This window comes from Lepeophtheirus salmonis, chromosome 11, assembly GCF_016086655.4.
Source record: "Lepeophtheirus salmonis chromosome 11, UVic_Lsal_1.4, whole genome shotgun sequence".
NCBI classification, from domain to species: domain Eukaryota; kingdom Metazoa; phylum Arthropoda; class Copepoda; order Siphonostomatoida; family Caligidae; genus Lepeophtheirus; species Lepeophtheirus salmonis.
The window spans coordinates 14003274-14027844 of record NC_052141.2 but is presented as its reverse complement, the minus strand read 5'-3'; the positions used below and the strand labels follow the sequence as shown (position 1 = coordinate 14027844).

General features: G+C 32.7%; 2 protein-coding genes across 4 annotated transcripts in view; both read left to right on the top strand.

The window, feature by feature from the left end:
- The window catches only part of RpS11 (ribosomal protein S11), a 91065-nt gene extending 81732 nt beyond the window's left edge, over nucleotides 1–9333 (top strand). The window contains exon 5 of the mRNA XM_040721804.2: nucleotides 9322–9333. The gene's annotated coding sequence lies outside the window, so the exon portion shown is untranslated. The remainder of the gene's footprint in view (nucleotides 1–9321) is intronic.
- Nt5b (5' nucleotidase B) lies at nucleotides 37–24571 on the top strand. 3 transcript variants are annotated; one of them, XM_071891748.1, is made up of 9 exons: nucleotides 37–286; nucleotides 20926–20985; nucleotides 21052–21128; nucleotides 21704–21800; nucleotides 21858–22048; nucleotides 22123–22269; nucleotides 22339–22992; nucleotides 23057–23378; nucleotides 23656–24571. In XM_071891748.1, the coding sequence occupies exons 2-9, from the start codon at nucleotides 20983–20985 to the stop codon at nucleotides 23797–23799; spliced, it is 1635 nt and encodes a 544-aa protein (XP_071747849.1). In that variant the 5' UTR covers nucleotides 37–286; nucleotides 20926–20982; the 3' UTR covers nucleotides 23800–24571. The 3 variants fall into 3 exon arrangements, with proteins under 3 accessions (XP_071747849.1, XP_040576978.1, XP_071747848.1); XM_040721044.2 differs by lacking the exon at nucleotides 37–286 and adding an exon at nucleotides 369–2001; XM_071891747.1 differs by lacking the exon at nucleotides 37–286 and adding an exon at nucleotides 20565–20850.

Genomic DNA, 24571 nt, shown 5'->3' with positions numbered 1-24571 from the left:
AAATCCCCCTCTACTCTTTCACGAGATCTACTATATGTCTATTCAGCTGCTGTTAAGATTGAAGAAGGAAAGTTTTCAAACAGGGAGTAAGTAGTATGCATTTCATATATGGTGTGTAAAGAAGAAGCGAGTTATTGACATTCAGTATTATAATCATTATAGAATAAACGCTTACATTCGAAGCCTTGTGAGTTCTATCCGCTTTTGTTTATCCAGTACGTCAAACGCCCCTTTATTTGTCAAAATTTTCAAGTCTTGGAGATCCTTCTCAATTTAGTATTTTGAGGTAGGTATTATTTATTATAATTATATTTCATCAAATCATGTCATAAAGAAATTATATTATATAGCGAATCAAAAGAAGGCTTAGTGAGATTTTTTGTGTTCTGAAATAGGAGTGGCCCAAAAGTATTGTTAATCGGCTACTTGATGGTTGATTTTCTTGGCGTTAATCCTATCAGATCAATTATTTTACAATAACTATTAGCTAATAGGATCTAAGATCTTTAGTAGTGTAGAGTAGTCAGTAAGTAATGCGGCTGACTGTTACTTCATAGAATCATACAAACTTGCCACTTGGTGCTGTGTGTCATTGAAGGAAAAAGAGAGAAGGGAAGAAGAAGAAGAAGAAAAGGAATATTTAGCTAGTCAGTGCTGACATTGATGGGAGAGGGAAGGGTGTTAGTATTCTTCATTCTTTCTTTTTCCAAACTTAGCAGATCTCCTTGAGTTGGGATCTTAATTCATGTTACACATCTCTTTCAGTTATGACTATCGTTTTGTAACTCTATCAGCATTATCTCAAACTATACAAAAATATTTTTTTTCCCCATTGTCCTTATTCAAAATGAATTTTGAAAAATAATCGGTTGCAGGAGTTACTGAATAATACTATATATTAATATTTCGTTGTCGTTGATTTTTTTAGGAGACAGTGTGTGTTCAAACACAGTGCACATAATATGTGCTCCGTCAGAACAAAAAGAAGTTTGAATGATATTTTTAAAGTTACTTTGCTTCTGCCGCAAATTGCATTTCAAGTAGCCAAAGTCCATAGTCACAATAACAGAATGAGAAATGTATAGATTTTATGGTTAAAAGGGGGGGATATAAGTCACATAAATCATTTAAAGCTTCTAAACTACAGTTAGAATTCTTGGGAATCTTAACTCATTCCAGTAGTTTGAAAAATAAGCCTGCAATTAGCCCAATATATCTATGAAATATTGGGCTGACTGTACATGCATAATAAAATAAACTGGTATTTTCTCTTTTCCTTAATTTTTGTTCAAGATTGCTTTTATGCAGAGCAAAGAATTGTGACCTTCCTAAATGTATTATTTTCTCTCGAATAACATTAACTTATTACTATAAGATTTATGAATGTGTTACATGAATGCGCTGCGCTGTTCTTCATAGCACTTACTATCTAAATGAATAAGATGGAATTCAATCCTTTGTTCCATTCACACTTTTATCGTGTCTTTTTTTATATACGTGCTCGACATGTATCTATGTATATTCGACAAATGTTACTTTATAGTTTGACAACAAATGAAGACATATTTGATATTATTATAGCTCCAAGTCTAGTTGCAAGTCTTTTCACTCACATTACTCGGAGTCGAGTCTTGAGACTCTCAAATATGGAGACTTTGATGTTAATCCAAGTAATTAGTTTAAATGAAGTATTATTCCAATTGTATCATATAAAAAGATAATTATCGCTCTTGAATAATTAGTATAGTTTGAAATGCTGAAGTGTTTAATCAGACTTAATAAATGGGACTCCACCCCTATCAAATATTTCATCATTCTCTCGGCATTTTGCCATTCTGTGTTTACAATTTATCATTGTTATCGATATCTTTGTACATCGTTTTAATTAGTGGCGTTCATTTAATGACACATTTTGTTTTGTACCTTACTAATCGACGAACATTTTTCATATCAACTTGCAATACTCACATAGAACAATCAATGCCTAATAAATATCGAAAGGTAGGAAAGAGATAAAACATATTATTTTTATGCATTTATAATATACATATAATTATACAACTACGTCATAACTTTCATTTAACAAGTTTGTTTTTTAGTTTACAAAAAGGCCTGACACGACATGCTTTTTATTTATTTATAATATACAGAATACGGGGGAAAGTTTTAACTCTTTTTATCACAAAATTTGCTATATTCGTTGGAGATGCTTTGAGTTAAACATGCCACATGTCTATTGTCTATATAAAAAACATGTGTTGTCACGATACCAATATTTTTTTGCCATGGCTCCGGTACCCAAGTTAGTATCGGTACTCTCATAATTCTTCGACTAAAAATATGTTAGAAAAATGTTGTTAAGTGCAATTCATATGCACTTACAGGGTCGTTAGGGTTAGGAGGGGATTAGTTCAACATGGCGTTACTTAACTACACGTGCTTACCTTTACTGTATCACGCAACCTTTCATCCAATAATAAGCAAGAAAAAGTCCCAAAATCATCTGGTAGTTGTCAAATAAGTCAGTCGTACCAACTGCTGTTTATTTCTTAACTACCAACAGACTATAATTGTCACTTTATTCTCTAGCTTTAAAAAGGAATTAGATATATACGATTATATATTAATAATATTAAAATCCTACACAGTATTTTATTTGTTCCTGTGGTATAATATTGTTTAGTAGTAACTTATTGTAAGCCTAGCTATACATTTCTATTTCTAATGATAGCCAAAACTTATTCACGGAATAATAAAATGGTCAATATATTATATGTGACGAAGGATCAACAAGAAATTGTATTTCTGTCCGTTTGAAAATGAAACAGAAGTATTAATTACAGCGTTTATTTAACAGAAATCATAAATTATGAAATAGCCATGACATATCCGAGGACAACTAAAGAGAACAACAGGAAGCTTTTTACTATGTATGGACAAGAAGGAGACTAAATATAAAAGAGAAGAGTTATTAATACAAATAAATATGTATTGTATATGACGTAATTTTGTAGGCCTAATGATTATTAATATTATTTCTTAAGTGACTAATATGATTGGAAGAAAATTTTTTCAATTAACAATTAAAAAATTTGTTAAGACATCTTCCTACATATTTCTTGAATCAAATAATTACATTTTATGTACTACAAATTTCCTATGTCATTGGTCCCTTTAATCTTTTCGAGCGTAAACTTGGAAAAAACAACTCGTGGATTTTTCGAATTGATTAAGAATTTCTTAGAAATATTACTAACAACAGTTAAATTGAACGCACTATATATATTAAAAAAATCCTAGTGTTATAAATGAGGTTGCTAGGACTGGTGATCCCTACTCTTGAAACCATATTCAGATAGTCTCCTTTATTCTCAAAATTTTTGTGAAATTGGTGATTCCATGTAATTTATACATATTTTTTCTTTTGAAATAACATTTCTAGACAACTATATCATTTTTTCTATGAAATAGAGTGTAAAATATATCCACAGACAAAAAATACTAAATTTTTGCTGTTAATATCAAAAGTATCTCAAACAACATTCGAATTGCAAAATATTTCTGTTAAAAGTTCACATTCTACTTATATTTCTTCGCAAATTACCATATCGGTTTCATCATTTTACTGATGAATTTCTTTTATGGACAAGATATTGTATTTTTTTAAGTTAGTAATCTGTATGATTTTTTTAGATCTTATAATTTGACAAACACCAATATCAAAATTGCATCTGGGTTTTCTTCTATATTGCCCAAAATGTGATTTTAATGGATCCGACAGAACTTAAAATATTCTTCTTTTTTTCTTCCAGCAAGTATATTGGTAATTCAGCCAGTTCCAAAGCTCTGTGTTCGTGGGCAAAACATGTTTCTTTTGAAAAGTCATGAAATATTTCGTCGACCAATCTTTTATCCATCTAGAAAATTTTCTTAACAAATCAATTTGTTCATCATTAATAATATAAATAGGTGATTTTGTTGGATCACGATTTTTATTCCCAGGGTATTTTGTTTTTTACATTTGTAATATTTATTAATTTGCGATTTATGTAACAAAATTTGATGGTATCATCCACACTACAGTTTTTAAGACCCATCTTTAAGCCATTAATAGTGCTTTCATGAAAAATTGCATCATATAATTTAACATTCATTTTTTCCATATTATTTTTATAGACAGTTTTTTTAAGTTGATTTGTGAGTGAAGCTTAGGGGGTTCCCCTGTTCTAAATCAAAAAATTTGTTAATATGATTGTGGGATGGCTTGAAAATTGATTCTTCTTCTTCAAACGGTGGATTGTTGTTGTTTTTTCAAAATTATTTCGAATATTTTTCCAATTATGTACCATATCAAAAAATACATAAATACGTGAATTACATTTAAAAGGATTAATAAAGTTTTTTTTTATAGTTTTTCATCATTGATCTATTTGTAGGATGATTTTCAAAAGATATACTACTGATTGTATCAAATCCTACCTTCGTTTGATGGCATTTCATATTATATTCCATTCAAATTCTGGATTTTTTTTTAATAGGAAGTAAAGCGATAATGTCTTTAAAAGGCGATATAATAATTTTGATCATAATGCCTAACATAGTTTTTGTATTTTGTCCATTTTCAAGACCATAAATCTTTCATCCACTATATCTCACTCTTTGACTTGTATATACTAGAAAGTAAATAACAATAAATTTTATTTACAAGGTTTAATAATACAAAAGAAAAGAATCATTTGATCTGTTTGTCATTTTCGCCAATTATTCGCTCGATACGTTGATCCTTAAGGATTTCCAGGCCTTTACCACGTCTGAGGGGATACTTTGTTCCAGTACTTGATAATGGAGGTCTTAAAGGAGTTGATGCTCTCGTGTTAATTGGCAAAAACTTTCTTCTCTCACTCCCCTTAAAAGAAGGAAACCATGGGACCATTGTCATATGAGTTATTTTTTTTTTTGAACCGAAAGAGTATTTTCACTGGCGTCATAAATTGTATTATAATGGAAGGAAACGCCATTTTGTAGACTCAAAGTTGATATTTTTACTACATAAAATGAACAAGTTTTGAATAAACCTCCATCTTATGGATTTATGAATTATAAAAGGCTTTTGAATTAAATCAAAGTTATGTCTACTGAGAATCCCTCAAAATGGGTAAAATTGTAAACTGCAGGGCTGCCGAGTTTGAGTCTGACAATTTGTACCAACTCCAGCTACAAAAATTATTATAATTTATGTGAATAAAGCTTATTTATAATCCATGGATTACATTGAGTGTTTCTAAAGTTTTTTTTCTAATTAAGTTATAAGTACTATTAATGTATGAAACTTGACAGTTGGCTCATTTATAAGTTTACTTCAACAATTACAAACGTGCTTCATAGTCATTAGAATCACAATTCCTGGACATCTCTCAAGTCTAAATTATTATGTTGGGTAGAGTATAGTCACTATCTATGCCAGTTTATTAATTTGTCTTCTGAATAGTCAATGTCGTCAGAGTAAAGAGTAACGTTGCAGTGATAGGTTGTTTCTCGATTATGAGTTCATAAATTATGTTTAGAAACTTATGAATATATTAGCAATTGATAGGTTTTTTGATCCATCATCTTGCTAAATACTTGTCTCTGTTTTTGAAATAAATACCCTATGCGTTTTATCAGGGGACATGTATATAGGTTATTAACCTTGTATAATATACTATTATAGCAGATGTAAGATTGCTTACATCTAAATGTTTCAAATATGACTAAGGACTACTTTCCTATTTTTTTAAAATAAGTGAATTACGTTTTAAATTCTGTTACATGCAATCATCTTTGTTCTTTAATGTGTTTATGTAGTTAATTAGTCATGAAAATCTAAAACGGTACCGTTATCGTTTTTAATGGTCCGAACTCATTCGGACCTTAACCCTCCCATAAGGACAAAATAATTTTCTTGTAAATAAAAAAAAAATGTATATCGTTGTTGTTAGCATTAATTTATGTTATCTGTACATATATATATATAATAGAATTTGTCTGTGTCCTTTATGGATGGCCACACCGTTGAACCTACGAGACGGAAACTTTACATGGGTGCCTCTTTTGAACTCGGTCAGGCTAAGACGATGATGTGGATTTTTGTGGGTGGGTGTGTGTGTCATATTGGGGCTTATTCTGCACCCCAAGACACAAAAATTGTTTTTTTTTTGCTCTAGGAGACTAGATAGGGGCTTGAGCTATAAATCAAAAACTGACCGGCGTCTCAAAAATTAACTATACGAATAACTATGCTTTCTTAATTTATTCAAAATCAAAAAAGTAATGGGCAATTTTTTTTTTTTTTTTTTTTTTTTTTTTCAGGTACAAAAATGGATTTTTTATGGGATATTGGATTCCTAGATTAAATAAATTTTGTATAAATTTGTCTCGAAGTTTGTTTGCATATAAAATTGACAAATAAAAATGACGGTTAACTTATATATCTGTAATTTTCTTAATATTTTTTCAATTTTTTTCGTTTATTTTTATTTTTATCGAACGTCAATTTTCAATTTTTAAGGAGAAATGTCATAAAACGATGCATTTTGTACGAAAAACTACATATATTGATATTAAGTTTATAAGTATTTTCAATTCTGGAACATTTTATCGTATAATTTTTACTATATTATAAAAAATGAATCAGTTATCCAGGGTTATTTTGTAGACGACATTATTTTCCATAACGTTTTTGTTTTTGAAAGTACGAAAAAAAAATATTATTAGGTCTGTGTTTCACGTTACTATACCAATAAATGCTTTTTACTAATTTTGCGTTTGCTTTTTTTTTTTTTTTTTTGCAAAATTAGTGGAAATCAGTTGTTGTAATATTCTATGCTAATTTCGATATGACTATTTTTTTGTAAGAAAGAAAAAAAAACCAAGAAGAAAGATAGACTTATCATCTAGACAAATTTTTAATGCATATATGTTGGTATGATATTTGAATTTGACAACACAATTTAAAAAAAGAAAATTATAACAATATATATATTATAATGCTCACCTGAATCGAAGGGGTCTGAACATTAAATAGAAATAACATTGACCCTTGTCAATGTTATTTCCCTCTCCCTCCTTGGCTGGAGTAACGCCGGGTAACTCTTTGTTAGTTCATTATATAACTGGGATTTAAAAAAAACCACTTTTTATTGAAATGGAACATAGGAGTATCAATGTGTGATTAGATCATAAAAACATTCCCTCCAAATGGCACATATACGTACTAGTTAGCAGGCTTAAAAACTTAACCGCTTTAAATATTACCAGGTGGTCCATTGAAATCTGATCACTGACTAATTTAATTAATAATTAAGGTTGAGTGACTGAAATTAATTAATTTGTCGATAAATTAAAGCATAAAAATTAGTTGCACCACAAAACAAAATTTTGAACTCTACCTAGCTTACGTACAAGTCGAGAAAATAATTGCAGTTGGGCGTCTCCAAGACCACCTTCTACACCGTCAGTAAGTCTGAAACGTTGGAAAGGAAGAAGAACACTGTCATCTTGGCCAAACTGGACCAGGAGGAGTTACAGAAAACAACCCAGGCCAATTCCCCTAAGTCCATGAGATATCGTGGCTTCACAGCAGACTGCCCAGAGAGCTATCAAAAAAGTTGGTGGAAAGATAATTTTGAGATTGGAGAGGCCACTTTTGACACCGGCAATGAGAGGAACTCATCTCCTCCGTTGCAAAACTCTTTTTTTTATACACTTTTCTGCCCCTACAGCTCTGATGCCAACGTCCTTGACTACACCTTTTGGTTGCATGTCGAGGGGAAGATCTACAGTGTCCGGTATTAAAAAACCAAGGCCCTCAAAGCCAATGACAAGCAGCACTGGGACTCCATGACTACTGCGGGTGGTCTCATTCTACCTCCACCTAGAACCCATCATCGCAGCTAAGGGCGACTACATTAATGATTAAGACAATATTAACAGAGGTCAGCCTCACATATATTTATAGTATTAACTATGTTGAAATTCTATTGTTAATTAATAAATTATATCTTGTTGAAGTTTAAAATTTGAAGTGTGTAGATTTTGATGGCCCACTCGATATTATAATTTTTCCTTGTCCATACCGTATCTTAAAGTGGAGTAAATATACAAATTAGTGAAGTAAGATGCACCTGAGCTCATCCATCATTCCTGATAACGTAGTCAACAGTGCTAGACGCTATGCAGTTTTTTTTTAGATGATTGAGCGAGATAACATGGAATAGTATGTTATTACTCCAGTTCTAAAACTTTCGTTCGCCAAGTTATATCTGCTCATATCCACATTTGTTTGAAATGGAACATATAAGTGGAATGGTCTTTTTAGGTTTAAGAGGAGTTTGGACTCAGAATTTTAAATCGCTCCCAGATTAAAATTTAATTTGGTTCTGTCTTACAAAAGAAAAGGTCCGATCAGTCTCTTTTAAAATTTGGTCTAGACCGATTCCATCACGGTGTTTCTTTGCTAACACAAAAATCAGCTGTTGATTTTTCTGATTTCGTCCCTCTAGTCAGTGTTCTTAACGTTGATTGGTTGAATTAGAATGAGCTGTGAACAATTGTATTAATTGATCAGCCTTCATTGACCGTAAATGTGTAGTACAGCTGTTATTCTCTATGACGTCAAAATATGTATATTTGCCTAGCAGTCGTTACGATACATGAAATTGAAAATTCTAGTAAGTTAGATTACATAATGGTCTAACCTTGTTTTTCTATTAACTAGACTGGACATTTGGCAGAGGGCAAGACATCCCCATAAAATCAAATTGAGTAATGTATCTCAATTTTTTCTAAAGTCATGGTCCATTATGCATTTTTTTACTGTTTATACTAGATTGAACTCTGAAAATTTAAAGGCCTCATACTGTAACATATATAATATTGGTATCAAGTTTGATCAAAATCGATCCGTAACTTTAGCTGTAATCCAGGTGACTAACAAACAAACAGGCTCAAAAACCTTTATTACCTCCCAAGGTTAATATAAATACAAGGTTAGAACATCACGTAATTGGTCGTTGTTACCTGTATTAAAAATATCATTAGTGCATGGAAAATTAAAAACTGATATTGATTTTTTATGAATTTTTATGTCTATTTACACCAAAGATAGGAGAGAATGTTAACTTCAGAGGAAAAAGTTGACACCCCAAGAAACTATTAAATAATGAATGAAATAGAAGATAGAACACACGCATCTACTTTTTTCCTTTTCTAAGTAGGAAATTTTATTTTATCTTTACACAGATCCCTTCTTTAATTATGACATAAGAGAGCAATAACGAAAAACAACAACAACAATTGACCAGTTTTCTTTATATACATGGAGATGCCTGCAATATAAACTGACTAATTAATACGACTCCATTGTTTTTTCTTAAATTAAAATATGATATACGTCAGGAAGCACTAGAACCAGTGCACCTTGTATACACGCAAGCAATATTTCATTAATATTTACTATACTAATATTTAAAATATGATATACATCAGGAAGCACTAAAACCAGTGCACCTTGTATACACGCAAGCAATATTTCATTAATATTGACTGTACTATTATTTCTTATATCAAAAATATGTTTGTGATATACTTCATGGATCATTATATACAAAACACAGCACTCTGTATACACACTCGATCGTATATGCGCATCCTTGGAATAATTCATAATACATTAATACGACTACATCTTAGATCAAAGTATCATCATAATATACATCAGGGGCCTTTTTTTCAGTGCACCCACTGACTTTTTTCCAAGCCCTCAGACGAATACAGGATAAACTTTACTTTATCAATAAGAAAATAATTGCTGAGAATAAATAGTCAAGAATAGTTTTTTTTTTCTAACCAAGGTTATTTTGCACATTACTTGACCAGAATTATATAAATGTGTCAGTCGTTTGTCATTCTTTCTTTGTAGAAGGATAGATAACAAAACATTTTGCTTTAAACAATACACAAAGTTCTTTGATAAAAGTCGTTTTGTTGCTAGACGCGTACATTTATTCATTTATATACCCTCAAAGTGAACGTTATTTTATTATCTGCAAGTATATGTGGTGTGTTTACACAAATCCAATCTTGAAAAAAAGAAATAGAAATGATCAATTTAATTATTTACTTCACATTTACGCAACTCTGTTGATGAAGCCTTGTAAATAAATAATTATGTCACTAAATAACCATTGTAAAAGAGATAAAATAATTTTTATTAAAAAGTGATGAATAATGAACTCGCAGATTTCAAATAGAACTTTTTTTTTTCTATAACTGATTGATAATTTTGTAATTTTTAAGGACAATCAGCGAACGCCCCCTCCGATTAATCAAAATAATTGTAAATATAAGGCTGTTAGATTCAAATACAAACTTAATCCAGGGTAGAAAAATCATCCGAGCTTGCTTTTGTGTTGACTGTCCAAATATATTTGCAAGTTATTCTAGTAGAGCAAATTAAATAAAAATACGAGGCTATACCATAACGCTTTTCCTACAAAAGTTTGACTTCCACCACGCTTTATAATAGTGACGTCAAAGAGTATAACTATTACCAAAAGAAGCTATATAACTTCTTCCTTGACTGTTACTGTTAGAGTAACGCTGTTATACTCTATGACGTCATTTCTGTCTTGCTCAGCAGTTGGGTCGGTACATCAAATTGAAATTTTTTGCAAGCCCAAAAATTCAATTCCTATTAAATTCTTTGGAAAAAATGTTCAAAATTCCAAAGCTATTCACAAAAAATTTCAAAAGTCCAGACTTGTTCTCAGAAAATTTCAAAAATCCAGAGCTGGTCACACACAATTATATTTATATTTAAAAAAAAAAAATTATAAAATTCACAGCTGTTCACAAAATTTTTGAAAATCCATAGCTATTGGCAGAAAATTAATTTTTTGGGGAAAAAATATTTTTTTTGGGATGGTGTTACACCCCCTCCAGCCATTCCCCTGCTAACGCCCCTGACTGTTGATATTGTTTAATAGAAAAAATATATCGTTCTATACAACTCTACTCTCTATTGTAAAATATTTGTTGTGGATTATTTGCAATGTAAATATTTGATACCTCTTTCCTTTCTCCTTGTAGATTAGTTTCAAGTCCTAATCTAAAGTTTCCTTCTAGTGATTTTTTCATAATTTTATATTATGTAGTATCAACATGTTTGTTTATTTAAAAAAAATAATATATATATATTTAATGGATAAAAATAAATAATAGTTTGACAACAATATCCAATTCAGTCCGGATTCGATTTGTGTTCTTATAAAATTAATTTTTTCATTTGTTGACTCCTATAGTAATAAAATCCAACATTAGTTTTTGGGAAGGGTCTTAATATTGTGAATTTTTGGAGGTTTTTTTCTCCAACAATCACTATGTACTATGAATAAGTTATAATGGTCTAAAGAAGAGTGTCGTTTTTCATCATTTTTCAGCCTACAAATTGAAATATATCGAGCTCAGTACAAGATACAGAATCAATAAAACACTTTAAATAAGTTTTATTAATCCTAATTTTAATTTGGGATTGTTGTAAGGGTCAAAAATGACTCTGAATGATAATGGTCCCGAATTACTATGATCTCAGATTTTTCAGAATTCGGATGACTGAGAGAAAAACTGAGATCAGTTTTTGATTCCGCGCTCATACATAAATTCGATTATTGTCTTCAATTTCTTTGCACAAAATTTCTCCACCCCAAAACTGTTCCCCTGTCTTATTTCTTGAGAAATTATAAGGTTAAGTTCTTTTTGGACTCAGCCTGCATTGTCCAGATTTATAAGGCGTCAACAAACAGACGAAGTTTGCTTCTATAATATAGAAGATAGTTCCACAATAAGTCTTTGGTATTAGTCTCCGTTTTTCATGAGGACACTCACGCGTAGCTACTTAAATGTTCTCCCCTCAAGAATAAAAAAATAATAAGAGCTTGAACAAAATAAAGACCTAATGCGCTAGGGGAGTACTTTAGCTTGTTGCTAAGCCTCCTTTAAAGACAAATTCTTTATTTTTTAATTCCTTTTTAGTCTTTATTAATATGAGTTGAACTAAATGCATGTGTGATTTAATTTGTTTTTATCATCTCTTTCTTCTTTCTAGTGTATTCGTATTTAATATACATCAGGGATCACAGTATATACAGTGCACCCGGTGATTGTTTTTCATACTTACAGTCAGATTTACTTTGTTTTTTTAGTGTAGATATTTTTTTCTTCTTTTTCGCCTTCATAAGACACTGGTTTTTATTTAAATGTGATGATAAGTTAGAAGAAAATCAATTTAAAAAAAAATCGTGTTAGTTGTTAAATAGAGGTCATACCTTGTATTATGTAGTTAGCTAAGATATTTTTTTTTTTTTTTCATTTTTCATCGCCTTCACACATCAATGGAGTCGGATTTCCTTTTGATTTTTCAAATAAATACTTTATCTCTTGATCTGTTTTCAGTCAATACAATAATAGATTGTTTATAAAATATTATGATAGTATAATACACTGTATATGTTCGTAGGTTTGTGTTATACTTAGGGATATGAAATGTACATGTTGGGAACCTTGATAGATGACATATTTGCTGATAGAGATCACTAGTGATGTCAATCGTCTGTATTTTTAGTTGTCCTTATTATTTAACTCCTGACAGGGTGCCTAACACAAAAAATACTAATTGTATTTTGTTGTCAGCTGTCAATTCGCTTGTCTCACTTAATACGTCATGGCTATTTCATAATATATTCTTTTTGATGAGTAATAAGTTATTCTTAATGATGATAATCCTGTGTAGAATGAGTTTGTTACAAAAAAAGAAACCGAAAATCAACATTGTAGCCCTGACAATTTGAATAATGTTTTGGAGGAGAGAAAGAATAATAATGCTCATGACGTTTTCATTAGATCAGCTTCAATTAGCTGTGACAAGAGAGGAAGGAGAAAAAGATCTAAACAAGGACAATTCCTAGAATTAATCCGATGTAAATCCCCAATTCTACTCTGAGTCCAACAAGGACTTGCAATTATATCAAATTGTCGCCTAAATATTTTTCTACAAAAAACAACACAAAATATACATTTTTTAACTTTTTTATTGAAAATCAAAACTATGACGAGCATAAAGATATAGAGTAGCCATTCATTCGATATAATCACCGTTGGTATCAATAACGGCATCGCTACGGCCTCTGAACCACCCACAGGCTCTTCTGACCATCTCATTGTCCATGTTGCTGAATACCTCCTTGATGGAGTCCATCAGGCTGGTCTTGGTGCTATTGGGATGTCTATTGGTATGTCTCTCGACATAGACCAGACAAAATAGTCCAAAGGATTAAGGTCAGGAGAGTTAGGAGGCCACAAATCCTTGGTTACGACGTCATAACAGTTCTCGGTTAACCACTGCATGGAGATTTTGGACACATGGCAGGGTGCTGAGTCCCGTTGCCACACCCAGGGCCTGTCTCCGGCCACCCCTTGGATCCAGTCATGGACCTGGCAGGGTCATCCTCCACCATCTTCTTCACCTTGTCGACAAAGTCGGTGTCCTTGACCTTCCTGTCGGCGCCCTCCTCCTTGGGTGCCCTCTTTATGGTGGCATCAACATCCCAGGTGTCCTCTAGCTTCTTACGGATACGTTGAACAGTCCGTAAATTCACTCCTAAGGTTGAAGCAATCATTGAATTGGAGATTTCACCTCCATTATTAACCAATGCCATGACTACAGCGGACCTCGAAAGCTCCTCGTTCCACTTATAGCTCTTTATCTCCTCATATGATGACGGCATGATGTTAACTGAACTACGTATTGTCAGCTGACGAGAATAGCTTTCCTATTTGGTAACCGGTTTTTTATTTGATAATGTCTTCTTCAAGTTATCAAGATTTAATGTAGGCGACAATTTGATCCCCGCTCCCTGTATATAGTTGAGCTCAAAACTATTCGTACTCTGATAAAAATGCCAAGAAAATATAATTAAATGTTCATGTTGGATCTACAAACTCATTTCGAATATTCTTAGTCAATCAAAAACTACTTTTAACAAAAAAATAATAGCAATTTGTTCATTTTGACGAGTAAATTAATAAAATATCATTTTTGGCGTTTCATAAGTATTCATACCCAGAGAGCAAAAGGACTGACTACTTTGTGACAGGGCCTCTGGCTTTCTTCAAATATTGAATACGCTTGAGATAAGTCCTTCACATACTAAAACAAACATGGTGATCGATTTTGCCCCATTCGTCTTGACATAATCTCCAAAGGTCCTAAAGATTTGTTGGATGTCATTTCCACACTGTTTTTTTAAATACAGTCTATAGATTCTCAATAGTATTAAGGTATGGATTTTGGGCTGGCCAGTCTATGACCCTAACTTTATGTCTATTGAGCCATTCTTGAACTTTTTTGGATGTGTGCTGGAACCACCAATGTATTACATGCTTAAGTATCTTTGCTGAGAGATACATTTCAAGAATCTCGATGTAGTCTTTCTTTTTCATGGTGCCATCAATTTTTTGAATTTCTCCAGTTCTCTTGGCAGCAAAACAAGCCCAAATCATGATACTTCCACTACCTTGTTTCACTATTGCAATAGTGTTTTTGGGGTTGAAGGCTTAACCCTTCTGTCGCCATATGTGGCGATAATGGTTATGTGCAAACAACTCAACCTTTGTCTTATTGGACTGCAACGCAGTGCCCAGAAGTTAAGTTCATCATCAATATAGTCATTGGCATATATGTCCTGGCCTTATATATATGGCCATATATGGCCTGTTGAGGAGTGGAGTCTTTATTGGCACACAACCCCGGATCCCATTCTTTGTTCAGTTGATCGTCCTACCAAAGTTCCTGTTGCTTTCCATACCTGCTGGATGGATTTGAGAATTTTGTTGGATTCTTGGCAACCTCTATGACTGCATATCTCGGTTTGGATTTCCTGTGAGTACGATTCTCGACATGGATATTTCTTTTGAATTTAGTGATGCTGCTTTGGACAGAGGATTTTGGGATATAAAACTTGATGGACATATCTTTATAGCTATCAACTTGATTATGGGAATTGACAACAGGCTGACGGATGTCCTCTTCATACTCCTTAGTCTTGGTCAGGTTGAGTGTTGAATAACACTGAAGCGAGGAATTGGCTCATTACACTTTTATAACTCAGTAGATAGTTCAAGGAAATTCTTGATGTCTCGAGTAAATTGTATTATATTGTCTTCTAATCTTTTCAGACTTCACCATGATTAAAAAAATCCCTCAGAAAATGGGATTGTTATTTATACTTTTTTTTGAGGTGTATCAATAATTTCGAAACAAGCATAAAAAAAAAAAAAATCGAGACATAAACAAATATTTTAGATATAAAGAAGAATTTGATAGTTTTAGACTATAAATAGAAATTATTAACAAAATCATTACTAAAAAGAAAAGTTAAAAAAATTTCCTTTATAGATATGGAAAAGATTGAAAGGGTACGGATATTTTTGGGTTCAATTGTAACTGCAACAAATCTTCAGGGTTTAATGAGTACACACGAATGTTCAATCAGATTTTGAATATCATTGAATCCATATAGGAAAGGATGTTCACTACTCAGGAATTAAATAATAATCACAACTGCTAAGGAAAAGAAAATTCTTTTTCTATATAACGAATTAAAAATTAACGGGCCAGGTAAAAAATGCACCAGGGTTTCAGCACTGGTTATTCTTTACTTATGGTCCTTTTCAAAAAGGACAGGAATAAAAATTCTTATTGATCCCTTGTGGTACATTAGAAAAGTAACGTTAAAAAAATAAGGTTACTTTTCTAATTTCGCGGGCATCGTATATTTGGTATTCTAGATTATTTTATGTTAGTACATTCATAAAGGAACATATATTTATTTTTTAAAGCTATATAATATGTTTAGTTTGTTTCTGAGGGGCATAAAGGTGAGAAATATTTTGCGTGTTCGGCATTTTTTTTGCTACACGTCCTGGGCTCTTCAAATTGGACGTTGTTCTTTTGTTTCGATATCATAACCATACTATCATGATTCGTCACCAGTTATGATCCTTATATGAAAATAGATATATAATTCTATGTAAATATAAAAATTTATTCTATAATATTTTTCACTATAACAATGCATATTATTTATTAATCTGACCACCATTATCCTCAATGACCGCCTCTAATTGCTTCCGGAACCCTTACACACATTGGCAACGTAGCCCTTTTTCATGATCCTCTACTGCTGTTTAACGGAGGGCTTCAGGGACTCAATATTCGGGTGGCGGACTTTGCAGGGCTACTTCTCAATTTGATACCAAATGGAGTAATCAAGTTGATTCAGATCTGGGCTCTGAGTGGACCAAAATTTCTGGGACCAGAAGTTCATGATGCTACCCATCCACTCTTGTACAATATTACCAGTATGGGCCGGAGCCCTGTCCTGCTGAAATACGTATGTGGCCTTGTTGTGCTTCTTCATGGTCTATGGAACCATATTGTCCTTCGACACCATCATTTAGTCGGCTGCAGGTAACTGGTATCAAACAGAAAACCAAATTGGAGGCATTTTTTCTCCAGCTGATGTCACAACCCCCACCATTATCACAAAGGCCGGTTATTTAGTCTTGGTGACTATCCTGATGCTGTTGTCAACCTTGCTAAAGGATACCACCTGATAATTTTGCTTGTTGTATTTTCATAAGAGAAAACAACTACCCGGTTGCTATAGTGCTTCTGATAATTCCAGAGTTGTTGAAATCGCTGAAGACGGAGTTATTTTTGACGTTGGGAGAGGACTGACCTCTCAATCTTCTAAGCAACCTTCTCTAGCCTTTTGGATGGCCATCCCATAGTAGATCGATTCACTTTCTTCTTCTTAGCGTACTCTGACACGTTCATCTTTGAGGCTACCTTAAAGGGCTCCATGATGTCTCCAGGCTTCACTTTGGTGGGTCTTCCACTTTGGGTTTGTCCTTCAAGCTGTCCCCATCAGCCAAACGATTTCTGACCCGACAGAATATGACTTAGCTGACGTTTAAGGCCTTCATGATGTCTGAGGTGCTCCTCCCGGCGTGGTTTGAATACCAAATGACTGCTCTTCTTGCCTCTATCGCAACATATACATAATTTTTGCTTACAGCATGTACATCAATCAAAGGATTAGAATCTAAGCTATTCAAAAATAATCAGAACTTTAGATTTAATCAACAACACCTATTCAAAACGGTATTTTTAGAAGGTCTCATTACTTTTTTCTCACCTGATATTAATAATAACTATTTACCTTCAAATTAATAACGAAATCATCAGAGAACGCTTTTGGAACGGCTTCATAAAAGAAACCTTAGATTCAATAAAATAATGCCTGTTTTTTAAACTAAGGCTCAATAATTTTTTTTTTTGAAAACTGTACATTATTAAATTTGAACATATATGTTTTTATGTGTGTACTATTAAATTAAAACGTAAATGTTTTTATGTGCGTACATGTGTTTTTGTTTAAATGTTTATCAGACTCTACAATAGGAATAATAAATAACTACATTGTCATCAGTTATTGTTACTAACTCAATTTCTGAAGTTATTAAAGAGATGTGGATAAAAAACTTAATATGAAATTTATTTCATATTAAGTGCAACTCATATAGAAGATTTTTATCTAAATTATATATTTTGCGTTCTTTCCTTTGGAATTTAACTTTTGAATGTATTAGCACTGAAACTATTCATTCAAAAGCATTTAAACAGGTGAACTTGATACGAGGGTCGTTTGAAAAGTATGTGAAAAGTCTGAGGAATGGTACTACTGGCGCGTATCGAGGTTATGTTTAGTTAGTAGCATCTCTTGTAAAATCATGTACCAACTTTCAGACAGATTGCTCTAATTCCTTCTGTTTAACATTCGTTTGAATCGAGGAAGTGGAGGAATGTTGCGGGGTGGCCATATTAGGAGAAGTAACCCTGAACGTACTGGACACCCTGTTGAGGTTACTACTCCAGAAGTAATGGATAAAATCCATTATACAGTGATGAATGATATAAGAGTGAAGGTGCATGAGATTCTTAGTACTGTGGGTATCTCGAGTTGGAACCCTATTTCCATTAATTTTTGTGACCACAAATGTTGAGGACACAAGCTGTTGCATTGTTGAGATGGAAAATGACATTTGTGGGCCAATTGTCGTTGTTTTTCTTGTAGCGCGATTTTCAAACGGTCCAATAACGATGAGCAATATGCTCCTGTAATCGTTTTACCCTCTTCCGGATAGTCTATGAGGATAATTCCTTGCGAATCTAAAAGGCAGTGACCATAGTCTCTCCAGCCGATTCCTTTATTCAATCAACTGGAAGCAGAAAGAAACATACTGATCTGGCTGAAATTTGATGTGTGTTCTTCCCAAGACATGCTACCAACTAAAAATAAGCTCGATACACGCCAGTAGTTCCATCTTTTCCACTTTGCACGGACATTTCAAACGACTCTCGTTGGCGAATCATCAAAATTGTAATTAATTTTCCCCTTTATGAAGGATAAATAACTGTTTTAGAAACAAATATTGAAAATTTTATTTGTATGTCATTTTATAAGAAATTCTGGAATATAGGCAGGTTAGACCATCATGTAATCGGGCCCGCTAGAATTTTCAATCTGAGGTATTGTACCGACTGCTACTCAAGATATGTACATTTTGACAAAAACATGCAACCACTCATAGTCTATGACGTCATTATTAATAGAATGTTCAATTTAATGTGTCGTACGGACTGCGGGGCAGGAAAAACAAGATTTTGACAAAACACGCAGCCACTCATCTACTATGGCGTCAATATTAAAAGTGTGGCGGAAGAAGTCAAACATCAGTCGTACACGCGTTATGGTATAATCTTGTATTTCTATTACCCTTGGTATATAGGCGTATCAAAAAATATAGTCAAAATATGGAAGAATTATCAATTTTCGTAAACTTTGAACAAAATGTGTCATCTGAAGATGAGATCGTCGAACCGGTTTGTAAAAGCAAATGTTTTGTTAATGCCGGAATTAATTTTGGGATATAAATTTATACATACATTATCCTTCAATCTTCTGGATTTAAAATGTCGACCCTGTTCACTTTAATAGAAAAAAATATATGCTCAGGAAGATTTCGACAATTTTCACATCTGTAAGGACTACTCTGTACCCAAAGATTGTATAATATTAACATTTATTTGTGTTGGATCTGTACTAGGACTAATTGTGTGGTCAGTCTTTTTTTGTATCGGTCCAATCTTTTTATCATTTAACACGTCGTTTACCTTTATTGCGTCGCGCCACCTTTCCTCCAAAAACAAAAAGAACAATCGAAATCATCTGGTAGTTGGCCAAATAAGTCAATCACACCAACTGCTAGTTATCTCTTAAGTTAATCCAGACTATTATTGTAACATTATTTATTCACAACTTTTCAAATGAATTACATATATTCATAATATTAAAATCCTATTTTATTCGATACTGAATTATAATACTGCTTAGTTATATTGTATTAAAAGCTTAGCTGTACATTTATATTTCTATATGATAGCCAAAATGTTTTCATAGAAATAATAAGATGACCAATATGTATATCCCGGGCCAACCTTTGTTATTTACTATTCTCTATATTATGCAAATTTTGAGAGGGTAAGCGTATTTTTTTACAATTTTTCTTTCAAAAATGTTGTAGAACATATAATTAGCGGCCAATTGCTAAGAAAAACATTGTCCTAGTCGCCACCATGAGCACACAGTACAAGAAGAGGATTGAAATAGTGAGCTCCTCTACGCGGGATTGTCTCAGAAGGCTATCGGGGAGCAAACTGGACCCTTAAGGAAGATAATTTACAATGCATCCATGTATCCAATTCTCTTCTCGTATGTTGCTCATAATAGGAACTGGTAAAATGTTTTCTTACTATTCGACAGCGTATTATGCGTTCTACAACATTGCTTAAAAGAAAACTGTAAAAAAAAAAATGACTTATAAACCTCTCAAAAATTTGCATAATTGAGATGAGTATATAATAATGATGGTTGATCCGGTATAGAGGACAAGAGAATCGACAGCTGACAACAAAATGCATAAAGTATTTTTGTGTTAGTATGTCAAAGGTACTTCAATCCTATCTATCTGTATAACTATTCTTTACTCATAGCTAAGATTGAGTAATACAAAAAGGAAGAAAATAATTAATGATCGCTTGAAAGTATAATAATAACTTTTACCCATTTCCTACTTTAAAATTCAGCTATCTTATCCCTTCAAAAATATTAAATTTAACTGCTGAAAGGACACTGTTAGTAACTACGTTATTTCAGCTGTTGTTGTTACCATAAAATACTGATAAGGACCGGTCCTTGGACTGAGTAATTTTATTAGGACCAGACTCCTTCGATGGATGTCTTTTTAGTTTTTGTAGACCGATCCAACACTAATATTTATTAATAAATGAATGCTCTCAAATTCTTGTTTAATTTTTTTTCTTCTTTTTTTTTCCTTTAATTTTTTTGGTGGTGGGGCACTTAACATATTATATTTTTGAGAGTGCCTGTAAAATTATCCATATCATTATTATTTATTCTCCTACGTTCACTTGTTCTAGTCATTCATTGTATCCACACTATACAGAGCTCCTCTGGAATGATTATAGATTAGATTTCCCTAATTCAAAACAACATCTACTTAATACATTGATATAGAATTACATTTGATTTATCTTTTTTTATAACAACTGTTCTGATTCAAACAAACAACTCCTAGTGACAGCCACTTCCTTCCTACATGAACGGAGAAGTACGCAGCAGTGTTCTACTATAATACTATATTATGTTTAAATATGATATATGTTCTAATACTCTATTTTTTTAGCGTAATTTCAACTACCAAAGGTTTCCTCCAGAGCCGACTCGATCGATCCAAGAGAATATGGTAATTAGTTATTTAATATTTATAATATTTGAGACTTTACTTACAATAATCATGTATTACTTTCAGACAACTGTCGCGAGTTCTGTCACTGTTCCTAATGGAGGAACACCAATGAAGAATCGTCATCGTCCCGTTGCTAATCGGTAGGTAGTACATACTTTACTCACATGAGCTCTAAATTAAAAGCTATTGCTGCTGTTGAAAAGTGTCTGAGGGATATTCATTTGTCGAAAATGTTGGATCCCTTCCCTTCCCTTTGTTTGGAAGTTGTTTTTTTTGAAAAAAATTTGAAAAATCCACAGTTAAAAATTTCTTAATTTGGGAGGAGGGGGGGGGGGTACAGCTCCTCCTGCGGACTCCCCTGACAACAGCTCTGAAGATGTAATCACTAAATACGTCATTTGAGGGGGGAAGTTTCGATGAGACAAGATGATACCTGTAGTTGGTGTGCGTGGCTATAAATAATTATGGTACGTTATGGCTATCATGAATTATTTCCTTCGTTTTTATATTCTTCAATACTAGGCTAGAAGTGAAGAAAATAAAAAGATAGCTAGTACTAAAGGACCAATTAGTCGGTCCCTCAGTACCCTTGAATGGTAGGAAAGATCGGACCATTAAAAAAAGATGACTGATTAGTAAATCCGATCCAACACTATTGGTGGACAAAACCTCATCATCTCATTTATCAATTGATTGATTAAATATCTACTTATAGGGTTTTTGTAAACAAGAGTCTTCATTTGGATAAAATAAAATTTTATGGATTCGACATGGACTATACATTGGCAGAGTATAAGTCGCCGGAATATGAGGTGACTTATTAACGGCTGTACTATTGAATAATAATAATTTTTTTCTCTATGTTATAGATACTTGGCTTTGACCAAGTAAAAACCCGATTGGTGGAAGAAGGATACCCTGAAGCCATATTGGATTTTGAATATGATCCTGACTTTCCATCTAGGGGTCTTTGGTTCGATACTCTTCTAGGAAATCTCCTTAAGGTAGATGCTTATGGAAATATTCTTGTCTGTGTTCATGGATTCCGTTTTCTAAAAACGTAATTATTATCTTGTGATAATTATTTATATATACATATTAATTTCAATTTTATATCTTTTTTTTTTTGTGTAGTCAAGAGATTCGTGAGAAATATCCCAATGGTTGGATTCAATTGGATGATAGTCGTATCTATGTCGTGAATACTTTATTCAATCTTCCAGAAACACACTTTTTGGCTTGTATCGTTGATTATTTTACGAATTCGCCCGAATATATTGCGTAAGTCCCAAGGATTTTCTCATTTCTCAATATACACACATACAAATGTCATTACATCTTATTACTTAGATCTGAGCATGGCTTCAAGTATGGTGAAGTATTTATGTCCTTCAAATCCATTTTTCAAGACGTTCGCTCTTCTGTTGACTATGTTCATTGTAGAGGTAATATCAAAAAGAGGACCATTGAAAAGGTAGATAAATATGTCAACAAGGATCCTCGTCTTCCCATGCTCCTCCAGAGAATCCGTGAGTCTGGAGCTAAAACCTTTCTTCTTACCAATTCTGAATGGTGGTACACGGATGCCTTAATGAACTATCTCTTTGATTTCCCTGATGTTGAACCCTGGAGAAGTTATTTTAATTTTGTTGTTGTTGATGGTCGTAAGCCATTGTTTTTTGGGGAAGGGACGAGTCTTAGAAGAGTACAAGTCGAGACAGGGAAATTGGTGCTAGGACATCATACCGGGGATCTCAAAGAAGGTGCTGTCTATTCAGGAGGCTCTTGTGACGTCATGTCTAAACTCATCGGAGCTAAAGGAAAGGATGTACTTTATGTAGGAGATCACATCTTTGGAGATGTTCTCAAATCCAAGAAACTTCGAGGATGGAGAACATTTTTAATTGTTCCGGAATTGGATCATGAACTTCATGTTTGGACAGATAAGAGACAGCTCTTTGATAAGCTTGCAAGCTTGGATGCTCAACTCGCAGATCTTTATCTGTAAGGATATTCTGTTTTCTGTCATACTTTTGATATGTTTGTAATTCAAAATTCATTTCTACAGTGATTTGGATTCATCAGCCAAACTTAAGCCTGACATATCCAAAATACGATCGTCCATGCAAGATGCAATTTATGAGATGGATATATCCTATGGTTTACTAGGTTCATTATTCAGATCAGGATCTCGTCAAACATTCTTTTGTTCTCAATTGACACGCTATGCGGATATTTATGCTGCAAGTGTGCTTAATTTACTTTACTATCCCTTTTCATACATCTTTAGAGCACCTCCCATGCTTATGCCTCATGAGTCTACAGTGGATCATGAGGCAGATGAGCTTTCAGGAATTACTGAAGCTTCTTCAAGGAGGGAAGTTCGAAAGGTGGGTTGTTAAAAGCATCCATAAAATACTAATGTTGTTAGTCTTTATTTAGGACTGGAGATTGCAGTCCCGTCTAGTTCACTTTCGGTCCTGCATATCAGTCGAAAAACTTAAAAACTTCGGTCTAACTTTATTTATCCATTTTTTAATCATTTCTAGTACTGACAGGATCGGTCTTAAGACTGGACTTAATAAATAAGGACTGACAAAATACTATACAATACCATATTGATTAATGAATGTTTATGTTTGTATTTTATTTTCTCTTTTCATAAAGGGCTTCTTGAATCGTCGTACGTCAAGCCTACTTCCCAATGCATTCCCGGAGGCTCCTGGCACTACGAGAAATACTCATGAACTTGACGATTTTGATGATGAAGATGACTTGTCTGGTTCTCCTAACTCTTGTAACACGGAATAAGGCCTTATCTCCCCTTCCCACGACCCCATCTTTTTTCAGTCGATTTTTTCAAATTCAATACAAGGATTTTATTCTACATCATTAATTAATTATATATTTGGTAATTTTACTTCATTTTCTCATACTCTGAATGTTGTTATGGAGTGCTCTTCATCTTCTATTCCTCTACAAAATTTCCATTAAAGCTATTATTAACATCATCATCAAAAAAGACTGAAATCACAATCCTTATTAGATTCATCTCGCTCAAGATGTGTGCTCTTAATTAAAAAAGAATTACACATTATTTACCATTTTGATCCTTCCCTCTATCTCTCTCCCCATTCCAATCACCCACCAACTGAAAATAGAATATTGCTCAGAATTATCTTAAATTATTATTGTTTTATGGCCTAAAAGAGCTCAAATTTTGAATAATAACAATATCATTGCATTTCATTCTTAGTATCAAAATTATTAGATGATTATTATTATATATAATTATTACAATGAGACATACTTTAATTTAAAAATAAAAATTATTACAAAATCATTCAACCAAAATAAGTAAAAAAATAATATTTATTGCTTAAGAGAGGACCTCGTCACATTTTGATCATTTCTTTAGTGCATATGTAAAGGCTTGTTTTTACATTCTATCAATAATTAATTATTATTTATCTTAGTGTTATTGTTATTATAAACTATTAATTGTTGTGAATCGTGTTTGAGTTTATTTTCTTCAGAATAAAAATTTTCTATTCCTTTCCTTTTCAATTCAAAATAAAATAAA